At 46.0% G+C, this 25,641-nt stretch overlaps 1 protein-coding gene across 15 annotated transcripts in view; it reads left to right on the top strand.

Annotated features, from left to right (window-relative positions):
• The window catches only part of ABLIM1 (actin binding LIM protein 1), a 262,998-nt gene that overhangs the window by 212,501 nt on the left and 24,856 nt on the right, over positions 1 to 25,641 (top strand). For 9 of the 15 annotated variants that reach the window (XM_053668634.1, XM_053668628.1, XM_053668627.1 and 6 more), the window contains exons 7-13: positions 3,207 to 3,294; positions 6,311 to 6,369; positions 8,689 to 8,772; positions 17,923 to 18,000; positions 18,718 to 18,873; positions 22,103 to 22,138; positions 23,517 to 23,646. In XM_053668634.1, the coding sequence (XP_053524609.1) occupies positions 3,207 to 3,294; positions 6,311 to 6,369; positions 8,689 to 8,772; positions 17,923 to 18,000; positions 18,718 to 18,873; positions 22,103 to 22,138; positions 23,517 to 23,646 (631 nt within the window). The remainder of the gene's footprint in view (positions 1 to 3,206; positions 3,295 to 6,310; positions 6,370 to 8,688; positions 8,773 to 17,922; positions 18,001 to 18,717; positions 18,874 to 22,102; positions 22,139 to 23,516; positions 23,647 to 25,641) is intronic. The other 6 variants (XM_053668633.1, XM_053668623.1, XM_053668622.1 and 3 more) reach the window with 1 other exon arrangement.

Here is a 25,641-nt window from a genome sequence, read left to right as displayed (position 1 = left end):
GGATCAAAACGTTACAGATGCACCCAGAGGACATTGTTGGGATTTGCACCAAGCTGACAGGTGTGGGTTCTCCTGTTGCCCCTCCATGCAAGGCACAAGTATACAATTGACATACATACACATGTGTGTTCTCTCTGACACAAGTGATAATAATAGTACCTGAGTCATAGGCCTGTGGAGAGGGTGCTAGGCAATATGCTATTCACTCCTCAGCTCCATGAGGTAAGTGCAATTCTACCCCTTATATGGACGTGGAAGCTGATGGTCCGAGAGACTCCCAGCATCACAAGACCACGTGCTGCGGACACCAGACCGAATGGAGTCAGACTTGACTACTCTTTATGTGACTGTGCCATAGACATTCCTTGTCTGACTTTTTCTCTTAGGCATATCAGTTTGAACTCTGTCCATGCAAGGGTATAACATTTATTTCATTCTTTTAATGGCTACATAAAGTCAGTGTTTTATCTAAGCACTTCCTTATTTAGGTTGTTTTCTGTTTCTTTATCATTTACTATTGTATGTAATACAGTGCTGAATATATTTGATATATACACTTTCAGGAACATGTGTGAGCATTTCTGTGGGGTAGCTTTTAGAAGTGGAGTTTGCATGTCAGGGAGTATGTTCAGACTACACTTTTGTAAGTATTTCCAAAGTTGCCTTCCAGAAAGAATTTTACTCACCAGCAGTGTGTGAGAATGCCCATGTCCTCACACTCATGATTTTTTTCAGTCTTTGCTAATGTGACAAAGAGAAATATATTTTTCTAAACTGTATTTCCCTGATGCCTTTTGGGGTCATCTATACTTCCTCTGGAAATTGTCTTTTGCTCGTATTGCTGCTTAGTTTTCCTTGTAGATGCTCTTTATATATTCAATAATAATCTTTGTTCTGAAGGGCATGGCAGATATTTTCTCCCATCTGTTACTTCTCTCTGTAAGAGGAAAATCTATTGTTCTCACCATTAATGGAATGATGCACTTTTTCAGCTCGTTCGAAACCCCACCTTTATTGTACTTCTCCTGTTACGTGCGTGACGGTGCAGCCGGTTCCTCTCTTCTGCCCCTGCTGGCGGTTGTCTAGTCCTGCAGCAGAATTACAGTATTTTCGTTATTTCGGCCTTGGAATAACGTTTTACGTGGGAAAAAGTAAAAATCCCCTTTCATTGCTGCTCTCTTTTGCAAAAAATGCCTTTGTATCCATGAGCATTTTTTCTCACATGTGAACTTATAGAATCGGCTTGTTGAGTTCTCTGGAGGAGACTCCTACGAGTACTTTGACTTAGAATGCACTGCATTGGTAGGTTCATCTTAGCTAAATTGGCATCTGGACAACATTCAGTTCTCCCATCCAGAAATACTGTGTCTCTACTTAAGTCTTTTATGCTCATCAGTCAAATTCTGTGGTTTTCTTTATGTAAACCTTGCATTGAAAGGTTTGTTGCTGTTACAAATGAGGCCCTGTGTCCCCATTACATTGACTGAATTTGTATTGCTAGTGGATAGGAAAACTGTCGGTTTTTATGTGTTAATTTTTTTATCTAGCTACTTGACTGAACTCTACTTGTGAGTGACCTTTACACTTATTTCTTTTTCTTGAGTTATCACATTGGCTTGGACTAAAACAGTGTAGGAAACACTGGTTACAGTGTACATTTTTGTCTTGTTCCCATTGTTAATAAGCAAGCTTCTAATGTTCTGCCACCAAACATAGAAACCCTTTGTCAGCTTGAAAAAATTCCTTTCTATTCCTGACTTACTGGGGAGTGTGCTTTTCCACGACATCAGATTCCTCTTAAGGGGCCTTAATTCTTTCCCTTACATTTCCCTGGAGAATCCAGAGATGGTCCCTCCCGGGACCCGAAGCACTGACATCCCGGCTGGGCCTCCCTGGGCTCTGACTGAGTGATACCCCCTCTCCTCCTGCACACACGTTGGACCCTGGCCGACCTGAGGACAGGAGCTCCTTTGTGTTGACATTTTCTACCTTCCCCTCCCCCCCAGGAAAAAACTTAATTAAACATGCTGTGTGGACAAGAACCTTAGCACCATTTCTGGAATTTTCTGGCAAATCCCATGGAAAAGATTTTTTTTCCTGGCTGCTAGTTTTAAATGACTTCCTTTTTCTTTTGCACTTGGTTCTCTTGAGCAGCTGAGCACCATGTCACACTCTGGTTGCTAAGTGGCTTTCGAACTCTCTCGAGGAGCATGTGAGAAAGGAGTCGCTCTGGCCTCCAACTTCCTGTTGAGATTCCGGGACCAGGGTGCAGCCGCCTCTCATTCTAGGCTCTCGGCACCGCCTTTCCCCTGGTTAAAGCAAAGGAAATGTCGTTCTAGTTTATTGATAAAGTGACTTAATTGCAGAGTACATTTGATCATTGGTAGGTGGCACGGTTTTTGTTGTCCACAAAAAGATTTCATTTTCCAGGCATGTATTTGGAGCATGACTCTAATGTGACTCGGCACCTGTGTAGAGAATTGTCACTGTGTCCAGTGACATTTTGCCTCGGGGAAGTCAGCACCTGCTGTGATGGCAACTGTCATATTTAAGACTATGGAATGCCCAGGGGTAATGCAGAGCCATCTCAGTAAAATGCCTTCTTCAGAAAACAATTAATACAAGATTTTGGCAAAAGATTGTAAGCAGCACAGGAGAGCATTCGGGCTCCTTCTGAGAGAGAAGCAGTCAATAATGACTTTTACTATGGTTTTTCTCACCTTGATATAAGCTGGGTAGATTTTATTGTTTTCCGACTATTTGGCTAAGAAAGCAAGAACCTGCTAATGGAATCCTTTCCTTTTATTGCCTGAGTACAAACCAACATTAGCCTTGAGCATTAATGTGGATGTTCATGTTTTTGAGGTGGGTTTTAGGGGGGGAGATGGAGTGGACTCATCTCAGGCACGAGTGGTGTCTCGAAACCAGCCAGGAGAGCCCAAGCCAATAGAGAACCGGAAGCCAAACACCCCCCAGAGGCAAGTCGGCCCCATCACGTCAGGCACAGGGATGGTCTCGGGCCACTCCCAGTTCCGATGGGGTTGGCTTCAGCTTCTAAGGCTGTTGGTGAAGGAAGTTTGGTCACAGGCACAGTTATTTTTCCTTTCTCACCACCCTTGCTTTTCCTCCAAATCCCAGAGTCCAAAAAAGAGGCTGAATTTAGTGACCAGGAGTAGACTAAATGTCCCTTCCCTCTTCTCTTCCAGGCAGGTGACAAGCATTACCACCCCAGCTGTGCACGATGCAGCAGATGCAACCAGATGTTCACAGAAGGAGAGGAAATGTATCTTCAAGGTAAGGTGGGCTCAGGAGCCCTGCAAGGGGAGGAAACTCCGTGCTGTTGGTTTGTTGGGTTGTTTTTAGAAAAGGAGGCATTTCATTAGCTGCAAGGCTACCCAGGTCCAAAATGAGTGTGGCCAAACGTTACCTCATCGGTTAGTATTAATCAGCCAAGCAATTGACATGCTGGCAGTGGGCCCTGAGGCCGTTACCAAACGTGTTGCTGCTGGAATAAATGAATAGGACAAGGTGTTTGAGCTATGGATATAAGCAAGAGTGAAGATCACACCTCCCCCCAGCCCTCTCCAGGAACCTGCTAAGGAAGCAGAGATCAAAGAGAGAGAGCATTTGTAGAAATGCTACTCGCTAGACAACTAACTACTTTGTCTTTTCCCCTTTCGCTCTCCTGCCAGAAGGATTGTTTTGAGGCCTCCCAGGCTGCTGTTGCCCTGGCTTCCAGGGAGAAGAAAATCTCATATTTGCTGAATTGCATCACAGTTATATTTCATCACGTTAAGATGACATAGCTCTCATAGTGAAGGAGAAGGAGAGAACACGCCCTAAATCCCTGAAAGAGAAATGAGACGTTTTTGGTGGGATTATCAGGAGGCCACTGGTTTTTTTTTTATTGAAAATGATTTTAAGAAATGTTTCCAGTGTACGACGATCACTAGTTTTTCTCTCCTCCAAACTTCTGCAGCTTCTCAGAGAGGCTGCAGGGGAAGATTCTCGTCTATCAAACAGGACCATCTGTGGGAGCATTTTGCTATTTTTAGCTGTAAAAGAGTCATTAAATAGACAAGGGCTTATCAGTAAAATTAGCAAGAACCATAAGAGCTACTGCTCGTTCAATTTTGGTAATGACTGGGTTTCATCTGCTTTTACATGTCATTTCATCATGTCTCTTTGCACATAACACTGTATTTTTAATGAATGGTTTGCTTTGCTCTTAGGGGTTTTTTTACACAGCTATAGAAATTGCTCTGGAATATTCAAGTGAAGCTTAGGCTACAGTCCCCTTAAAAAAGCTGACTGTATGAGGAATTAACATCCCAACATCCTTTTAACTGTAGGATGATCACTCTGAAATATTATGATAAAAAAAAATCACTGAGTATTGAAGGGCCCCCAAAAAGGCAAGTGACAACCCAAATCCCTGGTGTCACCTGGGTGTGGTGTGACATTTCCCTGAAGATAGGCAGTGAATCTGCAGTAGCAATAGGCAGGGATCACTGTGCACTTCCTGAATGGCGCAGCTTTAGTCTTCACTTGGTCTCTGGGCTTTAGATTCTAGTGTGTCGATTACAGCATTCAGAAACAAAGACACACAGGTAGGCGTAAACCCTGAGTCTGCTAGGAGCTGAGCCTGCAGGCCTGGAAGCTGAAGATCGAGAGTGATCCCCAGCTGTGTGCAAACACAGCACATTCACGCTGCAAATAACCAGCTGTCTGTTCAGATGGATTGTTGCGAATCTCTTCCCGCGCCTCGGCACTCTTTGCTCACCCACTCGACACATCCCTGGAGAATGTGCAGTTTCATCTTCCCCAGCATCTGATGTGCTCTCTGTACCAAGTACCCGTGTGCCCGACCCCTGGAGAACAGTGTGACGCTGTGCAGACCCAGCATTCTGGCCGCTGCCTCTGATCAGTAGAACCTTCACAGCACATGTAGCTCCTGGGCCCAGCGCTGACCCCGTGGCCCTCAGCTCTCCGCTGGAAGAGGGTTTCCTGTGCTTTGTAGCCGGTCCAGAGTAGTGTTAGCGCTGAAGGGTCCATGAGTCTGTCTGGTTTGTGTGTGTTGGACTGTCTTCTTCCTTTTAGGCCCTGGGTTGGGCCAGGTAGAAATGACTGTTAATTAGGGGTTAAAGTAATATTCTGATGTGAAATGTAGTTTCCTTGTCTCTGTGTAATACCATTTTAGCTCAATAGTTAAAATAATTCAGGAATTACTTTAATTTGATGTCTTTTCAAGTACACACAGATGGCTGTTTAAAGAGAGAAGGGTTACGGTAATCAAATGTAGAAAGTCTGGTCTTCCTAGAGACTCATTAAATTAACAGTATGTCATTTACTCACTACTTTCAACTTAGTCACTTTACTTGCTTAAATCTTTTTAAGTGCTCCTCCTGGTTCTCCTGCCCATCTTCACATTTGAACATATCCTTACATATAGGTCTTAGCCATAATTTTATAAATGTCAGATAGATAGATAGATAGATAGATAGATAGATAGATAGATAGATAGATAGATAGATGATAGATCTGGGCGTGCAAAATTTGGTAGGTAGGCTTGCGTTTCTACAAGGTAAGTGCTCTCTGTGGGATAGGAATGGTTTGCTCAGTGCTGGGACCATCCATGAAAATACTTTGTGCTCCGAGGAAGTGAAGGCATGGACCCAGAACCAGAAAACGGCACCGAAGCGGTAGCTTCCCTAGTGTAAGGTGGAGGCTTTTTAAAGTGAATTTAAAGATTGCAAGATAAAGGAAACTTTTGGATTTGTAACTTAACTTTCAACCTTTCTACTCGTTTGTCTGCTATTCCATATTTGTGTAGATGACCATGTATAGTTGGATCAACAAAACAATTCAGCGCGTGCTGCCTCTGAATATAGGCTGTTCTGCCTTTGTTTCCCTCACCTAAACCGCTTGGTGGTTGTGATGTTCTGTACACACGGCTGGCGGCTTATTGTTCCGAAAGTAAATGCAGCTTTGTAGTAAGACGCAGACGTTACTTTAAACAGATAATGATATGGTTAGAAAAAAATACCCAGCCATGAACTAAATGTCTCTTGAATAAAAGCCCTCCGGCGCCCAGTGAGCGGTCTCCACGGTGGAGAATTGCCACCTTCAGGGAGCAAGCTCGGACAGGAGGAAAACTCACCTGGAGCTTGGAGGGCCCTGGCTCACGCAGGCACGGGGCTCCCACCCTCCCCGGTGCTGCGAAGGGGGTTCTGACATGAACCACTTTTTCAGAGGTTCTGACCTGGCTTTGCTCCACTGCCCTGGCTCTGAGTGTGCACTGTCTTTCCAGGTTCCACCGTTTGGCATCCCGACTGTAAGCAATCCACCAAGACGGAGGAAAAGCTGCGGGTAAGGAAACAATTAGCGATGCGGCGGCAGGTGCCTTTGCAGGCCATATGTTTCACAGTGACTCATTCTCAGGGCTGGAATTTGGGTGAAATTACTTTTCCGTGACTCTTTTCCTCTGTAGCAGACCATGCTGAAAGGCCATTTGGCTGGGGGAGGAGGTGCTCTCCTACCTTAAGTTGATTACAGTTTTTGTTCCAAATGCTTATGTTGGACCAAGTAAGCCTTGCCTCACTAGTCAGATTCTTAGGGATGCATTCAAGAGAAACGTCAAACCATACAGATGCGAAAAAAATGATTCATGAAGTTCTCTGTCCAACATCTGGCAACCACCTCACCAGACATTTTTATACTCAGTCCATAATGCAACCCAGCAACCCAGCACTCAGCTCTTGGTGGGTTCTGCTGCCCTCTCCCGTCCAAATTCCCCAAGGAGCCTCCGTCTCCGAGAGCTGGTGACTTGGGGAAATAGTGATGAGCCCCATCATGTCAGCATGAACAGGCAGGCTGCGTGGTTTTAGAACTTAACTCTTACATGGCATCGGAACATTTTGGTAACTCTCCTGGGACTCCGAGCACATGGGCAAAAGGATAGACCCTCCTTCTCCCTGACTTGTAAAGCCTTCTGGTTTCGTCAATTCTCAGACCACCACCCAGGGACCAGAAGTTATCTGCTTCAGAGGCAACGAGTGTACACAGCTGTTAGTCATTAGCATAACCTGCACCCTGATCAGGCTGCCCCAGTTTTTCACCTGGGCTGGGCAGTAGTTTTCAGAGAAATGCTCAGACTGGGTCCAGACCATAGTCTCTCCATTTAGCTAACCTAGTGGTCCCCTTGGGAAAACTGGAGTTGGACAATCATCTGCTCGGAGTCTCAGGGGAGAGGATGGACTGGGTCTATGTGGAAGTCCAGACTTAGAGCATGGTCTCCTTTCTCTGTGATCTGCCATTAACAGGCATAAGAAGTGATGCATGTAATCCTAGTAGTAATAGATTTTAAGTGGAGACAAAAACCCACTTTTTCTCAGAATAACTGAGTAAAGACAAGACAAACTGGAAAAGAATTTGCCCCCAGTGTCAGGATGGGTGGGTTTCTGCCTGTACAGAGAGCATCCGCCTGAGCACAGGTGTGTAACCCTCAGTTCCATCCACGGGCGGGCACATGCCGGAATAGTCGCCTTGTCTGGGCTCCGGCTTCTGGGATTGTTGAGGAACCACCGATGCTTCGAAAATGGGTTATCTTCATAAGTTACGAGAACACGAAAGAGTGCTTATTGTCACTTTAATCACAAGAATGAAAGTTCACAGTATTGGGGGTGCTGCCCAGAAAAACCACCCAAGCAGCCAGGGGTTCGCACCGTCTGTGAGTAAAATCATTGCCATTTCCCCCGCTGGGAAGTCTTCTGGGAGACAGGACAAGAGCGCGCACAGGGCCAGACGGCGTGGAATGCGGTCCTCGCTCTTTCAAGAGAAAGGATTGCTTGAGTTTGCAGATGGTGTTCCTAAAATGATTTTTTTTAAATCAACAATTTTAATGGCATCTTGATGGAACTCTCTGGATAAGCTTATGAAAACAACTAGTGAAATTCTTACACTCACTCCAGCCAACAGGAGCTATTGTTTTTTTTCTTCCTGTGGTGGAGCTTACCAGAGAATTCCAAAGCTCTTCTGAAGCCCACATTTACCACTTGGGAGGTCAGGCCCGCCCTCGGCTCATCAACGGTCGGGACGTCAGTAGTGAGAGTTATGTCCCTCTGAGGGGAAGAGGTCCTGAGGTGCCCTGAGTGGGGTACGTGCTGACCTGGTGAGATTTAAAGGGGAATTGGTTTTTGAATAAGAAAATAAATCTTGTGCTCTCTTAAGGGTGTGTCTACCAATCACAAATCTTGAGCCAAGATTTCCAGGCCTTTCACTGGGTGTCACATTAGAGCAGTTACCATAGCAAAAGGAAAATGTTTTAAGAATCTTTCAGCAGCACCACTGAGTAATCCACATTCTCGATATCTGAGAACTCACGGGGCGTTTGTAACAACTGATTCTTAAGGGAACATCTCGCAACAGCTCCATTGGCTTCTTACTCTTCATCTGTAATGTGTCAGCCACAGTAAATGGAAAGGGGTCTCAGAGGGGTTGGAATGTGGGTAAATGCACTACCTGCTTTTAAATGTGGGTCCCCAAACCTCCACATCCACATACATCAACTGTAGCAATGACGCTTGGCATTTACTATCAAATTAGTTTTACTGAAGGATTTTTTAATAGTGTTTCTGAATTGAATTTCTTTCTTTATTCATCCTTTCCTTTTTTCATGTTTCACGGCAGCCGCCAAACACTCAGCATTCTTCCTCCGATTTCTTTTATCCCAAAAGTCTGATCCGACGCACGGGACGGTCTCCGTCACTGCAGGTTGGCGCTGTGTCTAGGCTGAGGCCCCCGGGCGCTGTCCCGAGCCCTTGCTTCTGTCCCTTTCCCTCCCTGCGCTGCTTTTCCCACGTAACTTCTCTGGCTCCTGCTTCTCACCCACAGAGTGCGTCTCACCTTCCGATTGTGGCTGCTTTCTTCTCTGACCAACATTTTCATGTAGAGCAGTGGCTAAAGCATCGTCTTGATTAAAGCAAATGCATTAGAAGCTACGCTTTTGGTCCTGTGTTCACACGTTTGTTCACTGAACAGATAATTTGCCAAGCACCCAGGTGTCGTGTGGGCTGGAAGCCATAGACATAGATCAGTAGGAGAGAGAAGATAGGTAGAGAAGTAATTATGAAATAGCATAGAAACATATCACAGGAAATGGATTGCATAGATCAAGAAATGTCAGCTGAGCAGAAGGGTCTCAAGGGGGCACTTTCTGGAGGCTGGTCTAGATTTGAACATGTGGAGGTGATGAGACCGGTAGCCTGAAGAGAATGGCAAAAGCAGGGCTCTGGGGAAAGCTTCCGTGGGGGGCAGTTTGGCTGAAGAAGGAGCCATGAAGTAGGAAAGGAAACAAATGAGAGCAGGCACCTGTTCTGTGGAGGCGGAGAGGTTTACTTACAGTGTTACTTGCCCTTTCTAAAAATTCCTATGTATAGCTATCCTTATTCCCATTATACAGATGGAGAGACTGAGACCTATCCCAGTTAAGTAACTTCCTTAGAGTTACACCACTGGTAAGTCAGTGGAGCAGCTGGGATTGGAACCCATGTCTCTGTGAGCCCATAACTCTTCTTTCCACTATTGCACAAGGAGAGAGAGAGAGAAAAAAAAAAAGCTGGGAAGACAGAAAGAGAAGCGTGTTAAACTCTGGCTCAGTCACATGGTGTTCAAGGAAAGAGCAGCGTGACGGGCTGCCTGTGCTCCAGAAGCAGGATGCATTCCCAGCCAGACCTCTGGGTGGGCGGTGAGGCAGGAGATTGGGTTCCTGGCACACACTGGACCTTCCCCCAGGGTCTCTGAGAATCCACTGGAAGCTCAGCCTGTTAAAGGACAAAGTGACTTTCCACAACCCCGTGTTTGCCCCGATGAAACCCACTGTGTAGCTCTGCTGACAGGTCAAGATTTCAGCCCAGCACTTCAGTCTGGGCTTTGCGCCTGCGCCTTTTCTCTGGGCCTGCTAGACGACACCGAGGCCGAGGAGAGTTTTGGTTTCTCTTCCTCACAATTTAAATCCCAGTTAGACGTATAGAGTTTAGAGTGGAAAAAAACGTTCAGACATCAGCCCCCCACGTGTCTTCATCTGTAGAATGAAGTCAGCCCAAGGCTTCTCAGGTCACGAGCAGCAAGACGTAACTGCAGATTCCTCGGGTGTGCTGCCTTGGCCCGTGACACCGGATTGAACTCCAACTCGTGTTTGTCGTACAATTTTCATTCTTTCTTAGAGCTTTAGCTCCAGGGGTGGGGTTTTCACGTAAAGTAAAACTATAGTCTCACGAATCCAGAGGAGCAGCCGAAGATCGTCCCTGCTGCAAATGAGTATTGCCCTGCATTGGTACCTCTGCTTGGCAAGAAGTTGCTTTTTCAATAATTTTCGGGGTTTTCCCCCAATAGTATAACTCAAACAGTGCTCCATTTTATTAGCCTAAGGCTATAGCCAAGTGACGCATTTCCATGATGTGAAGAAAAAGGCCCCCGCCATGTGTGAAATATTTTGGTTTGCTCCAGACCCTTAAATTTAAGAGATGTGGAGCATCTCGAGACGTGGTGGGCTAGGAGACGGAAATCCGTCTTTAATAACTTCTCTCTTCCTATCCCGTTATTCAGAAGGGCGTCTGATCCCCATTATCCAGCCATGATATCCAGGAAGTCCACTGTAGCCCCATCACAGGAAGTTGTAAACAGCTTGGGGCCCGGCAGAGAGAACAGGCCGATGGACAAGGGCCCCTTCACCACCGGCCATGGAAGAACACTCACCAAAACACTTAAGCCTGAAAACTCCAAAGCAATTTTCAGGTTACACAGTTATAGCTTTATTTTTTTAAATACGGTGTCCTTACACGGCAGCTCGTTTCATCCACTGGTACCAGACACCTTTATTTATTCGATAAACTGGCTGTGTTTCTTGTGGGGATATTCAGCACTTTGTGCTCCAGAAATCAGCCCTGGTTTTGTTGTGGAGGAAAGTCAAATTGACAGGAGGAAAATCATCATCCTGAAATCACTCCTTGTTTCCTCTTGCTGTATTGCAGATTTTTAAAAAAATGATGAAAATAAAATTACGTAAGAAAACCGTGCTCTAGTTTTGCTTACCTGAAAGAGTTTTGTGTGAATAGCAAGTTGTGTCTACAGGTAAAACTCCAGCTGAGTGTTTGTAATTCCTGTTGTCATTCAGTACAGACAAGGCACATGCTATTTATTCCCAGGACCAAGGTGGTAATAATCCGAGTGGATCACTTGTGTTCATCCTAATCGGGGGCTTCTCTGCTGTGCCTTTTGGAGGCTAGAGCATGAAAGGGCTCCCATACCAACTGGGCATGAGATTTTTGTTCCTTTTGAAACTAACACTCACCTATTATTACATGTGCACTTACAAACCTGCAATACAGGGCTGGGCAAATGTAGATTTACAGTTATGAGTATGCAAAACAGCGTTATTCTTGTACTATTATTTATTATTGTATTATTTTCCATATGAACAACTGTGAACCTCTTTTCTAACCCCTGTGTACAAAAATACTACGTGTATATTCTTTTAAAGGAGGTAGTTTTAGGGCCTTCTATATGTCTAGAACGAGGAAATAACATTAATTGTTTTATTAAGGTTGCTACAGTATATACTGCTTTATTCCCAGCTTTCTCTTTGTTCAAATATTTTATTCTTTTCAGTCTTTACAATCCTTCAGGAGGTATAGGCATGAAGATTTATACTGGAGAGACCCTGAGGCCTCCTGGCCATCGTGAAGGCCGAAGGCATTTGTGAAACTCTCCAGGGAAGGAAGGTTGGGCCCCTGAGCCGCTCCTCCTTCCTCTCAAACGCAGATGCCTTTTCCAGAGTAGTGATTTCACCCTTTCCTGACCTCGGAGTGGACAGCTAATGTATGCAGATTTTAAAAGTATTCCTTCTTCTGCAGCTTCTGTCGCCCCATGGTCTAGTGAACGTCCACAAAAACCCGAGGCAGGTACTGTTGACCGCAGCAGCACTTGGTAGGAGGTGTCCGTCACCTGATGTCAGTAGCTGTCCCGTGGGAGCTTCCCCATCTGGTAGCCCGTGGCCTGCAGTCGCTCTCCCTTCTTAGAGCATGGCTTCAGGTGAATGCAAATTAGATGGACGTAGTTTTGTCTCACCAGCTCCTGCTGAGTGGGGGGCGGGCGGGGCAGCGAAGTGCCTTCCAGCCTCTCCTGAGGAGGGACCAGGTGTGCATGGTGGCCCATAATTGAGAGTAATTGGAAAATGTCATTTCTCTGCTTACTCGCCAAGTAGAGCTCCGGTAAGTTTTGGGGAGTTTTTTGTTTGTTTGTGTTTAACGGTCAGTACTTAAAGAATGACAGGAGCTGGAGTAGAGACATAAGAGTTCTTCACTGTAATTTTCACTTTGTGACTGTTCCTTCTGAATAGTGGGACAGAGGGACCATGTCAAAGCCCAGGGGGGAGGCAGCTGAAAGGTCGTTAGAAGGCTTTTTAAAAAGATTTCGTATAGACAACAAAAAGACGTGCATTTTCAATCATCCGCTGTTAGTAACCAAATGCTGTCTTTTCTCCTTCCCATTGAAATGAACTACTTAGTCTTCTGGCAAGACCTCACTTTGTTGCGTTTGTTTGTTTATTTGTTTGTTTAGGAAAATAAAAAACTTCATTGAAATCACAAGCCAGTACTTGACAGTTGGCTGAGGAGTTAAGTGTGGGTCGTGGGGACGGTTCCACACGACTAGAACATTCTTACTGAAGGCCCCTCTCCTCCTGTTGCCAAATACGGGTTGAATTATTTGACTAATCTTACTGGCAAGATGCTTTGAGAGGTCACGATCTGTAATCCTTTCCACATCTATACGCCTTCTCCACCTTTCCCTCTCCCTCCCCTTTGTTTCTGTCTGTCTGTCTGTCTGTCTCTCTCTCTCTTTTATTTTTGTTTGGCAAAGAACTGAATTATTTCAACTGTGCTTTCAAGTTGGCTTTTTTCTGCAAAGCTGAAGGAAAGGAGCTTAAAGGGCAGTAAGTAGATCACGTGTCTTCAACAGCTCAGTCCCAGGTCCTCGTTTCCTTTCCCTGGAACACAGAAGTGGGCGTGTGTTTAGGGATAAATGTTTGAAATTATCTTCATTTGTAATACAGGCAACAGAGTAATTTTGTTCATCGTAACTTTCACAGAGGATTCCAGAAACAAAGGCTGTCGACATATTGAATGATTGAATTCATGTACTAATTACTGGGTCACTGTTGTTAGCCTGGATATCTGAATGGGTCAAAATACTAATTTAGGTTAAATAATTATTCATGAGGCCAGTGGGGTGACATAGAGTTAAGTTGGTGGTAATGAAGGGATTCGAAAAAGGGAAAGTGTGTCAGTAATTGTGCTTTTGAGGTTGAGATGAGTTTGGTTTGAGTGGATTTGAGCTACTCTCCTGGAAGACAGGCAGGGCCTTTGAAGATGTTTAACCCATAGAGACCCTCAGCAAGTCGTGTATTAATTAGGAAGAAAGCCCTGGCTGGTGTGGCTCCATTGGTTGGAGTGTTGTCCTATAAACCTAAAGGTTACAGGTTCAATCCCTGGCCAGGGCACATACCCAGGTTGCAGGTTCGATCCCTGGTCAGGCACATATGAGAAAGCAACCAATCAATGTTTCTGTCTCTCTTTCCCTTCCCCTCCCTCTAAAATCAATGAAAAGTGTCCTTGGGGAGAATTTAAAAAATTAGGAGGAAAAATACAGCTAGAAGAATAAAAAGGATTCTTTTAATAATAAACAAGATGTTTATTTCAAATTCTACATGTTAAAATTCTAAGTGTTTAGAACTGAAATGTGCAGGTCCCAATATTTAACTAAAATGGTAGTTCAGTTTTCAGAAGTATTTTTATTATCTGCATAAGGGAGAGGCCACCCTGATCTGTCTCAATGGAGCACACGCACTTCGGGAGCCGTGAGGGAATGTGACAGAAAGCAGGCGGCCCATGTGTGCTGGGTAAGCCGTGGGCACAGATCAAGAGGCAACAAGCCAGGGCTGGGCCCGGCTGCTGGGCAAGGTCCCCCCCACCCGGCGCAGAAGGGCGCCAGTTAATTACTAACGCTGAGACCGGAGCAGGCAGTCTCTGTCTCGGGAGGATACAGAATCACTTCCCAGTGACATTCTCAAGAAGGGGAAGGACATCTGTCAACCCCAGGTGGCACTGCTGCCCCGTGTACTGTGACAAGTAACCTGTCTGAGTTCCAGTGTGGCAGTGGGGACACCTAGGTGGTAGCTGTCGAGAACTCTAGGGAAATCTAGTCCAGTTCTAGGCAGCTCACGTCAGAAAGCCCGGTCCTCCCGTGAGGAGCAAAACGCAGCTGGTACTGTCCTTCTGCGTTTGTGATAACCGGCCGAGAAGTCCAGTCTCGTGTCAAATATATGAAAATTCGGGGTGTTGGCGCTGTGCCCGGCAGGGTACTGGAAGCTTTGCATGTATTGCCTCGTTTATCCCTGTGAACGACGGAGTAGGGGCTGTCAGCACCCTTTCCTCCAGTCCATAAAGGGAGAAACTGAAGCCCGAAGAAGCCAAAGAGAAGAGAGAGAAAGGAAAGAAAAAGAACAATCTCCTGCAATGTCACACAACCAGCAGAGCGGAGATTTGAACCAAGTTATTTGACTCCAAAGACCACCTTTTAACCTCACAATATTATATTATACAGAGTTATGTTTTGTCCCATTATTTCATTTTAGACAGGAAACAGGGAAGGGTTGTTGCAGGAAATGGGCAAGCAGGAATATAATACAGCCACAAACAATGTACCCGCGGAAGTGAATTTTACAATAAGGTTGGGAGATCAGAATGAAGCAAATAGTGGTGAATCCAGTGAAAGAAAGAGCAGTGTTTGAACCTCCAAGAGGCATCTTGAACATTCCTTAAATACTGCTACATAGTCTGAAGATGCACATGGCCAAGTGGGCGATCCAACAAGAGCCGGAGCATCAGTGGATTTGCTGAACATCAACTTGACCTCGAAAACTACTTGACTCTAGAAATCCAAAGTTTGTGTTTTGGAATCAGTGAATCTGGGGTCGGGTATATACATTGGAAGTGATTCTGATCTAAAAACCTTTAAACTTTAAAATGTAAAGAGTCAAATGTGACTTGATAAAAATTCAGATTGTTCGACAACTCTTAAAGCCTTTCACCCAATAATCCTAGTAAATGAACCAGACAAATGCTTCTGAGAAAGCCAGCGTAAGCCACCAGATCCTCTGATCGGTGAAGAAGGAAGGGAGAGAGAGACTGAGCTGGAACAGGCTGGTTCAGCCAAGGGACCTGTTCTGCGGTGGGGTTGTTTGTCCCTGGAACAGACCATTAACCCCTTCTGAAGCGTGCTCGTATTCTCCAGCGGTGTCCCCATGAGCACATGGAGCACGTGACAGAACAAAACTCTTCACAGCGATCCCCACGTGCCCTGTTACAGGAAAGGCAGGAAGTGTCCCTGGCCCACCTTTGGCAAAAAGTCAGGATGAGTAACACAAGAGAGACCCCAAAGCTCGGCGTGGACTTGGTTATTCACACGCTGCACTGGCTGCTTGTTGATGAAAACAGGCCTTTGTCATAGCAACGCCAGTAACTGAAGACATCTGACTGTCCTGCATCCTCTTCTACCCCACCCCAGCATCTCGAGTGAGTGTGGGGGGCGCACCCCACCCCAACAACACACAGCTAATACAGGGTCCTCACCCCACCCCAACAACACACAGCTAGTGTGGCATTCTCACCCCATCCCAATAACACATGAGCTAGTGCGTGGTTCTTCTAGAGCCAATGGCAGTGAAAGTATTTTTAGTGTGCCGGCACTCCTTTCTGCTACTCCATCTCAGTGTTTTTCCTCGTTCCCACCTCATTTGTCCCTGGGCTGTGCTGTTGGGAAATAAATGGTCACAGTACCTTACGCTGTGGGGGAAATGTCAGTGCAGGTTAGAGCCTGGGCTCGGTCTCCGGGGTTCAGATCCTGGTACTGGCCCGCCTGCGTGGCTCGGAGCACAGGGCCATTGAGAGGATTAGATGGGACCACACCTTGGAAGGGCCCGGGGGAGCCTGCCGCGTAGCGAGTGGGCAGTAAATACTGCCTGCTACTAGCATTCTCGTGTTGTTGCTTCGTTTCGATGTTGGGTTTGGCACGTGGGAGCTCCCGGTCATTTGAGGCTGTGGACTGCCTGGAGTTAATCAGTGTTGCCCAGAGGTGCCTGTTGGCTCATCTCCGCTAAGGGCTGGCCTCTCCTTTTGAAGGAGGGCCACACCTCCTGTCACTTCTATGTTTTGATCAGGAAAGGGGTTGAGGAATTGGACTTTTCGAGTGGTGGTGTTACATGAATCCTTTCTTTTTCAATATGCTCAGAATTGGGATTGTCCCACACTGAGATACGACTATGGTTGGAACATTGTAGCACTAGGAGGAAGGGCCTGCACGCAGCAGGTCTTGGGGAGGAGGGACAGGTGCCATGAGCCCCGCACCCGTCCACGTGCACACAGTCTAAGGTCCCCAAGTCTGTCCAGCCCAGAACTGCAGACACCAGAGACGCTGGCCAAGACGGTTAATCTTACTGTTAGCGTGAGTCTAGTCACTGCCAGCCTTGAGCTGGCCGGGCAGGCCGGCTTTCGTTGTCTCGGATGGGAATTAGTGATGCAACACCCCTGTTTTCAGAAGTTCTTTTGGCTCAGCAGCATTCACGTTCACGGTGCTAAATATCAGAAACCATAACAAAGGGGAAAAGGTCCTTTCCCTGGAGTGGAACTATACAAGTTAGTTTCTCCCAGGAAGAGCTGTGCAGGGGGGCGAGTCCTCCAAGGCCACCTGGGCCTTTGGCTTTCTCGGCAGAGTGTCCCTCCTGTTCCTATAACCACAGGCTGTCTCTCAGCAGATGTGGCAAAGTCCAGTTTTGTTTTGTTTTTTTTAAATCCTCCCTAGTGGTTGACCACTAACCTCATTTGAATGACTCCCTGTGTGGTCAGCCTCAAGTCATGTAATTAATATGAGTCAAGTGTCCACAAACTGAGTATTTGTTTACCTCAATAAATTCTAGCTCCTTCCTTCAACAAATATGTACATCCTCTTTGGGCATATTTGAAAAAATATGAACCCTGAAAAAAACCCTGTGAGGGCAGAGGGTATAACTCCAGTTAATGAGAGAGATAGACTTCATGCAAGAAAACTAATAAACATGAAATTAGACATTTCACTCATGAAAGAGAGTAAGAAAATCCAGGAAAAAATAACTAGAGAAACCAACTCCAGATTGGGCGATCAGGGAGGGCTTCTTTGAGGAGGTGATATTTAAGCTAATACTGTAGGAGAAAGAAATCAACTGAGGAAGACTGAGGATCAGGGCCTTCCAGATGGAGCGGGCAGCAGGCATCAGCGCCCAGACTCAGGGCCATGCACGTGTTCAGGGAGTCGTGGTGGCTCATGAGTGATGGTAGGAGGGGAAGGCAGGGCCAAAACCCTGAGGCCCTGGGAGCTGGGGTTTTTGTTATAAGCGGACAGTGAAGCCAAAGCAGGATGGTGACAATCCAAACGATATTCTTCAAAGAGTTCTCTGTGCACGGGGTGCCAAGTAGATTTGAAGAGGGTAGAAGCGAAGGCAGGAAACCCACAGAGGAGGGCACGGTGGCAGTGGAGACACAGGTTGCACCTGGGGATTGTGGCGACGCAAAGAGAAATGTGCTTGAAGGCACAGCCAGGTCTTGACGGGGACAGGGACATGAAGGTAAAAAGAAAAGCCCCGACTGCATTCTTAAGGCCGACCAAACTAGTTCTCATTTATCTTTCTCTCTGGGTTCCATCTTCCCTTATTCAGAAAAGTCACAAATCTTTTATTAACCAGCTTAGTGTTTAGCAAAGCTCAGGGAGGCAGGCCAGCCTGGAATCCGAAGCCATGGTCTGAGACCTTAGCAGTCACTGTTTATCTTACAGCCCACCAGGACTTCCTCGGAAAGCATTTACTCCAGACCAGGCTCCAGTATCCCCGGGTCCCCCGGGCACACTATCTATGTGAGTATCTACTTGCGGAAGAGGCTCTTCTGGGACCGGCAAGGTAGCAGAGCGCAACAGTGGAGTGGGTAACCCGAAACAGAATAACGTAAAACGACTTCTATTTCTGTTCTGAGGTCCGGTTTTCGTTTTTGTCAATCAGCCCCCTCCATCATGCTCTCGCTCAGGTACTTAGATCCACCTGTGAATGTGAGCATCAGCAGGGCGGTCAAGTACATGCCCCCTGTAAGATGCAGTAACACAATGCAGGACTGAAGACATTGTTGCGCCTGGCTTGCATATAGGTATTTGGGGGTTGATTGTACACTTTATAATGCTGATACCGGATGTTCTTAAAATCTGCCACAAAGGTATTTAAATATTTAGTTCATTAAATACGCAGTTCTTGTGTTGAGTCATCTAGGAAGACTTTTTTGACCATCTGTTTGGGTTTTCCTTCTCCAGAATAAATTTAGGGAATTACCCTGAAGGTGTGTAGGCTTTCACACTGGATGAACACTACATAGACTTTTCCCCAAGCTTTAGGTGATGTGTTTTGTAAGGTAATTAATATGTGGTATAAATGGGCCACTTTCTAGAGAGTTCGACAGTGCTAAGCAAAGTGTTTGAGGTTTTATTTTTAAGGTTGTCACTTCCAAAAGCAAGTGAGGGAAGGCACAGACAATAATTCCCCGAAGGTGAGATGGCCAAATAACTTTGCTTTTCGTTCTTTGCCAGGCAAAAGTGGACAACGAAATCCTGGATTACAAGGATTTGGCAGCCATTCCCAAGGTCAAGGCAATTTATGACATTGAACGCCCAGACCTTATTACCTATGAGCCTTTCTACACTTCAGGCTATGATGACAAACAGGAGAGACAGAGCCTGGGAGAGGTAAGAAGTTCCTAGAAGTTACGAGTCGTACAACAACTTACATCTCTCTTGTCACATGCGTGAGAACTACTGACTGGAGTCCAGGTGAGTCAGAGGGTCCTTCGGGTTGAGCACCGCAGCCTTTCCTTCCAGGTGCTTGGAGGGGCTCAACACCCTACTCCTGCCCTCAGGAGGCTGCAGAGAGGAAGGGGAGCAGGCCAACCGCACAGAAAACAGCAGTGAAGGGCAAATACCAGTTCGCCCCAGGTTGCGGGGGAGTGGAGGTGGCGTGCTGAGCAGGAAGCCACGGTTGTCAGGGGAGAGTTTGTGAGCTGTGCAGAAGGCATGAGGGAGGGAGGGTCTCCTGGGAGTGGGGGGTCTTGGTCTCAGAGCAAACGGAACTGTAATGGATCATGAGGAGAGAGAGCACACCCCCTAAATTTTGATAGCTGAAGTTTTTAGCTTAGTCACATACTTAGAATGTGCAAACAGAGGGGGGAAATGGAGAGGATGGAGTCAGTATAGGACCGTGTATGAGCCAGGATTCTGGAATCAACTTACCGGCTTACCCTGGGGACTCCACGTGCTGGTTGAGTGACTTTGCGTGACAACCATTCTGGTGCCAGTTTCTTCATCTGTAAATCGGGATAATGACAGCATCTTCCTCGTAGGGTGAGATAGTAAGGAGTAAATCGAGTGTCGACGGATGATTTTATATACATATGAAAACACCTAGATATAAATTTATATAAAACACCTAGATAACTTATTACTATTAAAGCTAATTTATATGAACTAATCTATTGAAGCAATGAGCAGAGAGCCAGAACTGTGGTAAATATTGAGCAAACGGCAGCTATTCCTGCTGTTCATACAGGTCCTCCTGGGGTTTGTCACGCTCTCGCACCAGACCCATCCTGTGGCCAGGCCTGCGCCTCTGAGTCCACAGGGTCTTCTCGTCCCCTTTCAGGGGGCAGAGGGTCCTGTTGTCACTTCCTACTCGGGTACCCTGGGCTCTTTCCCTTGGCCTAAGTTATTTTTTCCCTGCAAATTTTCCCCTTTTATGTTTTAATTGGAATCATCTATAGACTAGTTTGCGCCCACTCAGAGATATGTTGCTTAAGTAACGGTCTGAAATCAGTTGTTCAACCGAAGTTAAAACAAGACTGTAAACTGTGTAAAGTCACACAGTGCTTTGAGATCTTAGATGGAGAAAGGGCATGACAATGTGCTGATTTTGTTTAATTTGTTCACAACTATATATAATATGTATTTTACATTTATAGTTATATTTATTTATAGGTATAACCTTTTTCCCATCTGGGTCTTACTCCAGAGAATAGCTCTGCATTGACATGGTCCTTTGGGCCGCGAAGCGATGTCCGTTTTCATGTGCTGCCACCTGCTGGTCACATTGCTGTAGCTGCATTGCGGCCACTCAGGTGCAGGCTGGCTGGCCTGCGTTACTCAGTTGCCATTGGGCTCTGCAGAGTTGAATAGGGGAAAAGGGGGAAGGGAGATTCTTGAACCGGGTGCACAGGGGCTGATCCTGGAGCAAGTGGGTGAGAATTTTCTAGTGTTAAAGTCATACAAGCAAGGGGAGACTGTACGGTGTTTAGGGTTTGAGGGGGTGTATGTTTCTGTGTTTCCCCGGGGCTGCATTGGGGGCAGTAAAATGTAAGAACTCAAGAGCTTGTACTTTGAATGGAACATTTCTGGGCTTGAAACCAGTCTGATGTTTATTTGCTTACCATAAGACTCTGGAAAATTACATATTTCAGCCTCCTTATTTGACAACTCAAGATGGTAATAACACCTTAGAGGTTTTCTGTAAGAATTAAGTAAAACATTTATATTACAACAATACCTGGCACCTAATTAGAACATGACAAAAATGCTGGCTGCTGTCATAACCAGCATGGTTATTATTGTAACTGGGAGGGGTCCCCAGATCAGAAACCAGGCATATTAGTGAACTCTTCCCAGCACGTGGAACTTCCAACTTAGAAAACATTTTTTAAGCTCTTTGACTATGCATTCCTTTTGTTACTAACACCTTTCTCATAGAATCCTCACAATGACACTTTAGAAACACTGCAACTTGGAATTCTGTGTGCCGTCAGGAAACAGGAGTAGGGTGGGTCCAGAAGCCCCCTCGGCAGGGGCAGGCCTGACCCAGGGCCCCAGGGAGCCCCAGAGACAGCCGTCGATGCAGGCGGGTCACCGGGCTTGAGGAAGCCTGGAGCCCCAGAGAGTGCAGCCGCTTCTGGCAAGTTTGGAGAAAGGGGCAAATTCTGAAACAGGGAAACCCACCACAGGGCATGTTTTTCAGCATGCTTTGTTCTCTTCATTTCTACTTAAAGTCATTTTTGCACTTTCATGGTAAACATTTCATTCATTCACTTAGGAAATCTCGGTTGAGTCCCTAATGTACACCAGGAGCGGCTCTAGTCACTGGGAACGCTTAGTTGCAACTGAGTGGAGTCCTTACCCTCCTGGAACTTGCAGGGAGAGGGGCGGACAGATGCGCAGTCTCATTTCACAGGGCGATAGTGCTATGAGGGAAATGGAAGGGCGGGGAGAATGCACACTGGGGCTGCGTCGCTACTGTAAACAGGAGAGTCACGGAAGGCACTGCGTGGTGGCGCGTTTTGTAGAGACCCCCCTGAAGATGCGGCATGAGCCCTGCTGGCAGATGGGACAGAGAGGACACATTGGCCCGTGGCCCATGGGTGGCCCCAGGGAAGCCTGGGTGCCTGGAAGGCTGGAAGCCTGAAGCTGAAAGGCGGTGAGGCTGGCAGGGCCATCAGGACAGAAAGCCACAGACCTGGGCCCTGCAGGCCTGTGTCAGTCATCAGACTATTTCCTGTGATCGCTGTGGTTATAACTTAGTCAAGGTTCCTGTTTGCAAAATTGTGCGTCTCGGCAGACACTGGAACTCATAAGTAGTAAACAGCAGACTTGGACAAAATAGAGGACATAATTCCGATCTGTCTAGTTTAGTTGCCTAGGGCATCACAGCCATTTGTCAGAACCTGTGGTTCTCAGGCAGCGACATGCACCCGGTCACCCAGGAGCTCCCTTCGTGTGTGCCCCTCGGAGCCCCGCTCTCAGGTTCCACATCAGGGCACCAGTAGGGGGCGCTGGCCTGAGGTTCAGTAATGTCTCCAGGTGATGCTGATAAACACCAGTAATTACAACTGTTAAACAAATATACATTGTGATTTTAAATTCTCTCTTCTTCTTCTAGTCTCCGAGGACTTTGTCTCCTACCCCATCAGCAGAAGTAAGTACCATTTTTGAAAATTATAATAAATAGAATTGGGGAGTCACTTGGATCTTTCCTAGACTGGACTTTTGGAGAAAGGACATTCAATAAAACAAAACAGGAAAACTGTGTGTAAGACCAGGATGAACGTAGGACTTCTTCATGTAAGATACGACTGTAAGACACAGCAGTAAATTCCTCTTTCAGTGGAGCCTACGGGGTAAAAACAGCCAGACCCTGGTCTAGGTCCTATGAGTAATTGATTTCTATTAGTATTCTGATCATTACAACTGAAGCTGTGAAGAACTTCTGCTATTGCCCAGTGGCAAGATTCGGGCACGTTAGTTGGGGACTTTCTGTTTCATTGTTGTTTTTACTGGATTTATCGGCACAGTGAGCTGGGATCAAACCAAAGCCTCTTTGACATTTGCTGCCTGATTTCACACAGTAGCCACGGCTACTGAGGTGTTAAAATAGTCACCTTTGACACTTGCTTCCAAACATGCATCATGTTAGCAAACACTTCAGTGGTCGACAAATTCTTAAAATGCAAAACATTCTAGTACTCTCCTAATTCATATATATTATGTTTACATTTGATTTTTTGTATTGAATACCTAACATATCTTCTAGATTTGGACACAGGAGACATGCCAGTGGTGTTATTATATTCCATGGAATTGATGTTGCCCTAATTTACTTAATTATTCCCCAATTCGTTGAGCACGTAATACGAAGTTTTATCCTCATAAATGGTGGCATTATAAATATCCTTGGATAAATTTTTAAACATCACTTTGTATTATTTCCTTGGAATATATTTCCCAGCATGGAAAGTAGAATTCCTTCCTGGGTTCGAGGCCACCCCAGCTTGTTCACCAGGAAAATCAACTTAAATGTCACCAGGTCAATGTCACGGGCAGTGTGGGCTAGTGGTCAGAACACAGGGCGGGATTAAGCAGGCTCTGCCTGTACAAGCTACACATGGACACACGGGTCTCTGACCTGCTCAGAACCTTCCAAAACATTCTTCATTTGTGGGAAAGAGAGGGAACAGCACACATCCTTCCTTCCTTACCATGCGGATCTGATGAAGCAACATAGGTGGACACACGTTATAAAACCAAAACACCCCATATAAACACAGTCTTTGGGGTTATTCTCTCTTACCCCATCAGCATCGAAGTTTGTCATTTTTCCATGTTAAAATTCCGGTAAATGCAAGTGCCAGAGGTCTCGAACAAGGTGCTCCTTGCATGATATCTAGGGAATATGGCCCTAAAATGTGTCCATGAGCAGGTGGGCATGACAGCCCCCGGTGACTTCCATGGAACTCACTGTCACTCGAACGTGGAAATAGCTTTGGTGCTCACACTTCCTCGCACTGCGTTTCCAGGGGTACCAGGACGTCCGGGACCGGATGATCCACCGGTCCACCAGCCAGGGCTCCATCAACTCCCCCGTGTACAGCCGCCACAGCTACACTCCAACCACATCCCGCTCTCCGCAGCATTTTCACAGACCTGGTAAGGGCCTCGCTCCACGGGACACTGCATTTCTGGGTGATAGTTTTGCCCCCAGCCCTGAGAGCTGGCTGCCAGATACATACCCCTCTTGCAGGGAAAAAAAAAGAAAGAAAACTCATAACCAACTACAGTTTGTGTTGTATCTCTTCTTGAAACAGTTATTTTATGCTTGTATGCATTATGATTTCTTAAATAATGACATTTTTGACAGGGAATGACTAGAAACAAAGGAAGTTTGGGGGGTTGTTTTTTTGTTTGTTTTTTTAGTTTTGAACCAAATCTCATCACTTTTAGACTTAAAATGAAGGTCTCCAAAAGAAAATATTTGGTGTGTTTTTTAGGCATGCTGGCGTTATCTAGAGACCCAGTATCCGCCACTGGCTGGCGGTCTGGTACATTTCCCTTACCCGGGCTGGTGGTGGTAGCAAGCACGCCAGGTTAAGCACCTCCTGAAATCAAGTATTGTACACAAGCTCGGGGGTGTATGTAACTTTCACGATCCATTCCGACCCTGAGGTTTTGAATCAGATTTAGAAAACAAAATCATCAGAGAGGTACTGCGATAGAGAATATGAAGCAGTAGTAGACTTCAGTTGACCTTTTGGTCCCTATTTGTGGGTGTCTCATACATGGAGTCAAAAAGGAATGGGGCATCCCAGCGCAGACCCAGAATTCCCCTAGAAGTGGATTCCCAAAGGAAGGTTTGGGCCTTTTCCCCAAACTCAGCAGAAATAGCGTACATCCATGGAAACTTCATTTTAAGTGCCTCGCTTCTACCCAAGCTGATGAGAACAAGCCCACTTATTTGCTAACTGACTTTATAAAGTAACACCAAGAGAAATGAATAAAATGTTAAAGGGCTGCAAATATTTTCTTTAAAGCCATAGATATTTAATGCTTGTAGAGGATTGAATTTTTATTATTTGATCCTTTAAGAATATATCTTTTCTCTAGGCTCGTAAATATTTACTCAGTATTTGTTGAGTTACACTTTCATATTAAAGTTAATGAGAACTTTCAGGAAATGGATTCCTTTCTCTTTTTATGCACAGCTGTATTTCATTCATGCCCTGGGCCCTTGTCTATTGGAGTGACAAGAATTCCTTTATGCTGCCAGCCCTGTGTTTGGGCACATCCCTGAGGTCACTGGGACCCCAGCCATGGCCTTGTCGGAATGACCCCGGGTTGCCAGGAAAGTGTCCCCAAGACCTCTGAATGGTGAGGGACAGTTGGGGACAGTGTTTCCCTGAACGGTCCTGTCCCAGCCAAGCACTAGGAAGTTTGATCTGTCACAGTCGTGGTTCTCCCGTCAGTAACCGTAGAAATTCCTCGATCCAAGTGTCCCTCCTCCGCTCCCTCCACAGCATGCGGCAGGTGTGCACGATGCCAATTAGCAGGGTTTATAAATATTTTGGGGGGACTAAACCTGTAAAGTGAAGCTGGTGGGGTTCTGATAGCCTATTTGGGGTCTGTACAGAGCACCCCGAACTTCCCACTCCATAAGTTCTAGACACCAGGTGGTAATGCGCTTCTCTGGGCCCGGGTTCGCTTTAGTGTGCAGTGTCCTTCCGAGAGAACGGTGCAGCCTCCACCCAGGTGTCAGGGTGACAAGCAGCTCTTTGACACCAGGGAACACAAACAGGGTTGGGTTTGCTGTTCTTGTTGTTGTTGTTCTATGTATGCAAAGTAAAATTAAACTTCCAGTGGGAGAAGTTTGCAGCTTAAAAAAAAAAAGAATCTGACCCTTACCTCTGAGTCTTTTTTTTCAAGGTTCTTGAAATGACCGTCATTTTTTTTACGTGGGTTTCAGAGAGTTCTGGTTTGTCGGTTGCTTTTTAAAAACAGCTGCCTTTGAGTTGCAAGGATGTCCCCAGCACTGGCTGACCGGTGGTAGCTGGTGTCCATCTGACAAAGGGTGTCCTGGTGGCGTTCCTTCTCGCTAAAGCCATTTATTCCCAGCGAGTGACTCTGTACTGACCTGAACCTATGTGTTTG

Source organism: Artibeus jamaicensis, unplaced genomic scaffold (assembly GCF_021234435.1).
Source record: "Artibeus jamaicensis isolate MK-2021 breed Jamaican fruit bat unplaced genomic scaffold, CSHL_Jam_final contig_490, whole genome shotgun sequence".
In the NCBI taxonomy this organism is placed as follows: Eukaryota; Metazoa; Chordata; class Mammalia; order Chiroptera; family Phyllostomidae; genus Artibeus; species Artibeus jamaicensis.
The sequence above is the reverse complement of the archived record's forward strand: the minus strand, read 5'-3'. Positions and strand labels throughout refer to the sequence as shown.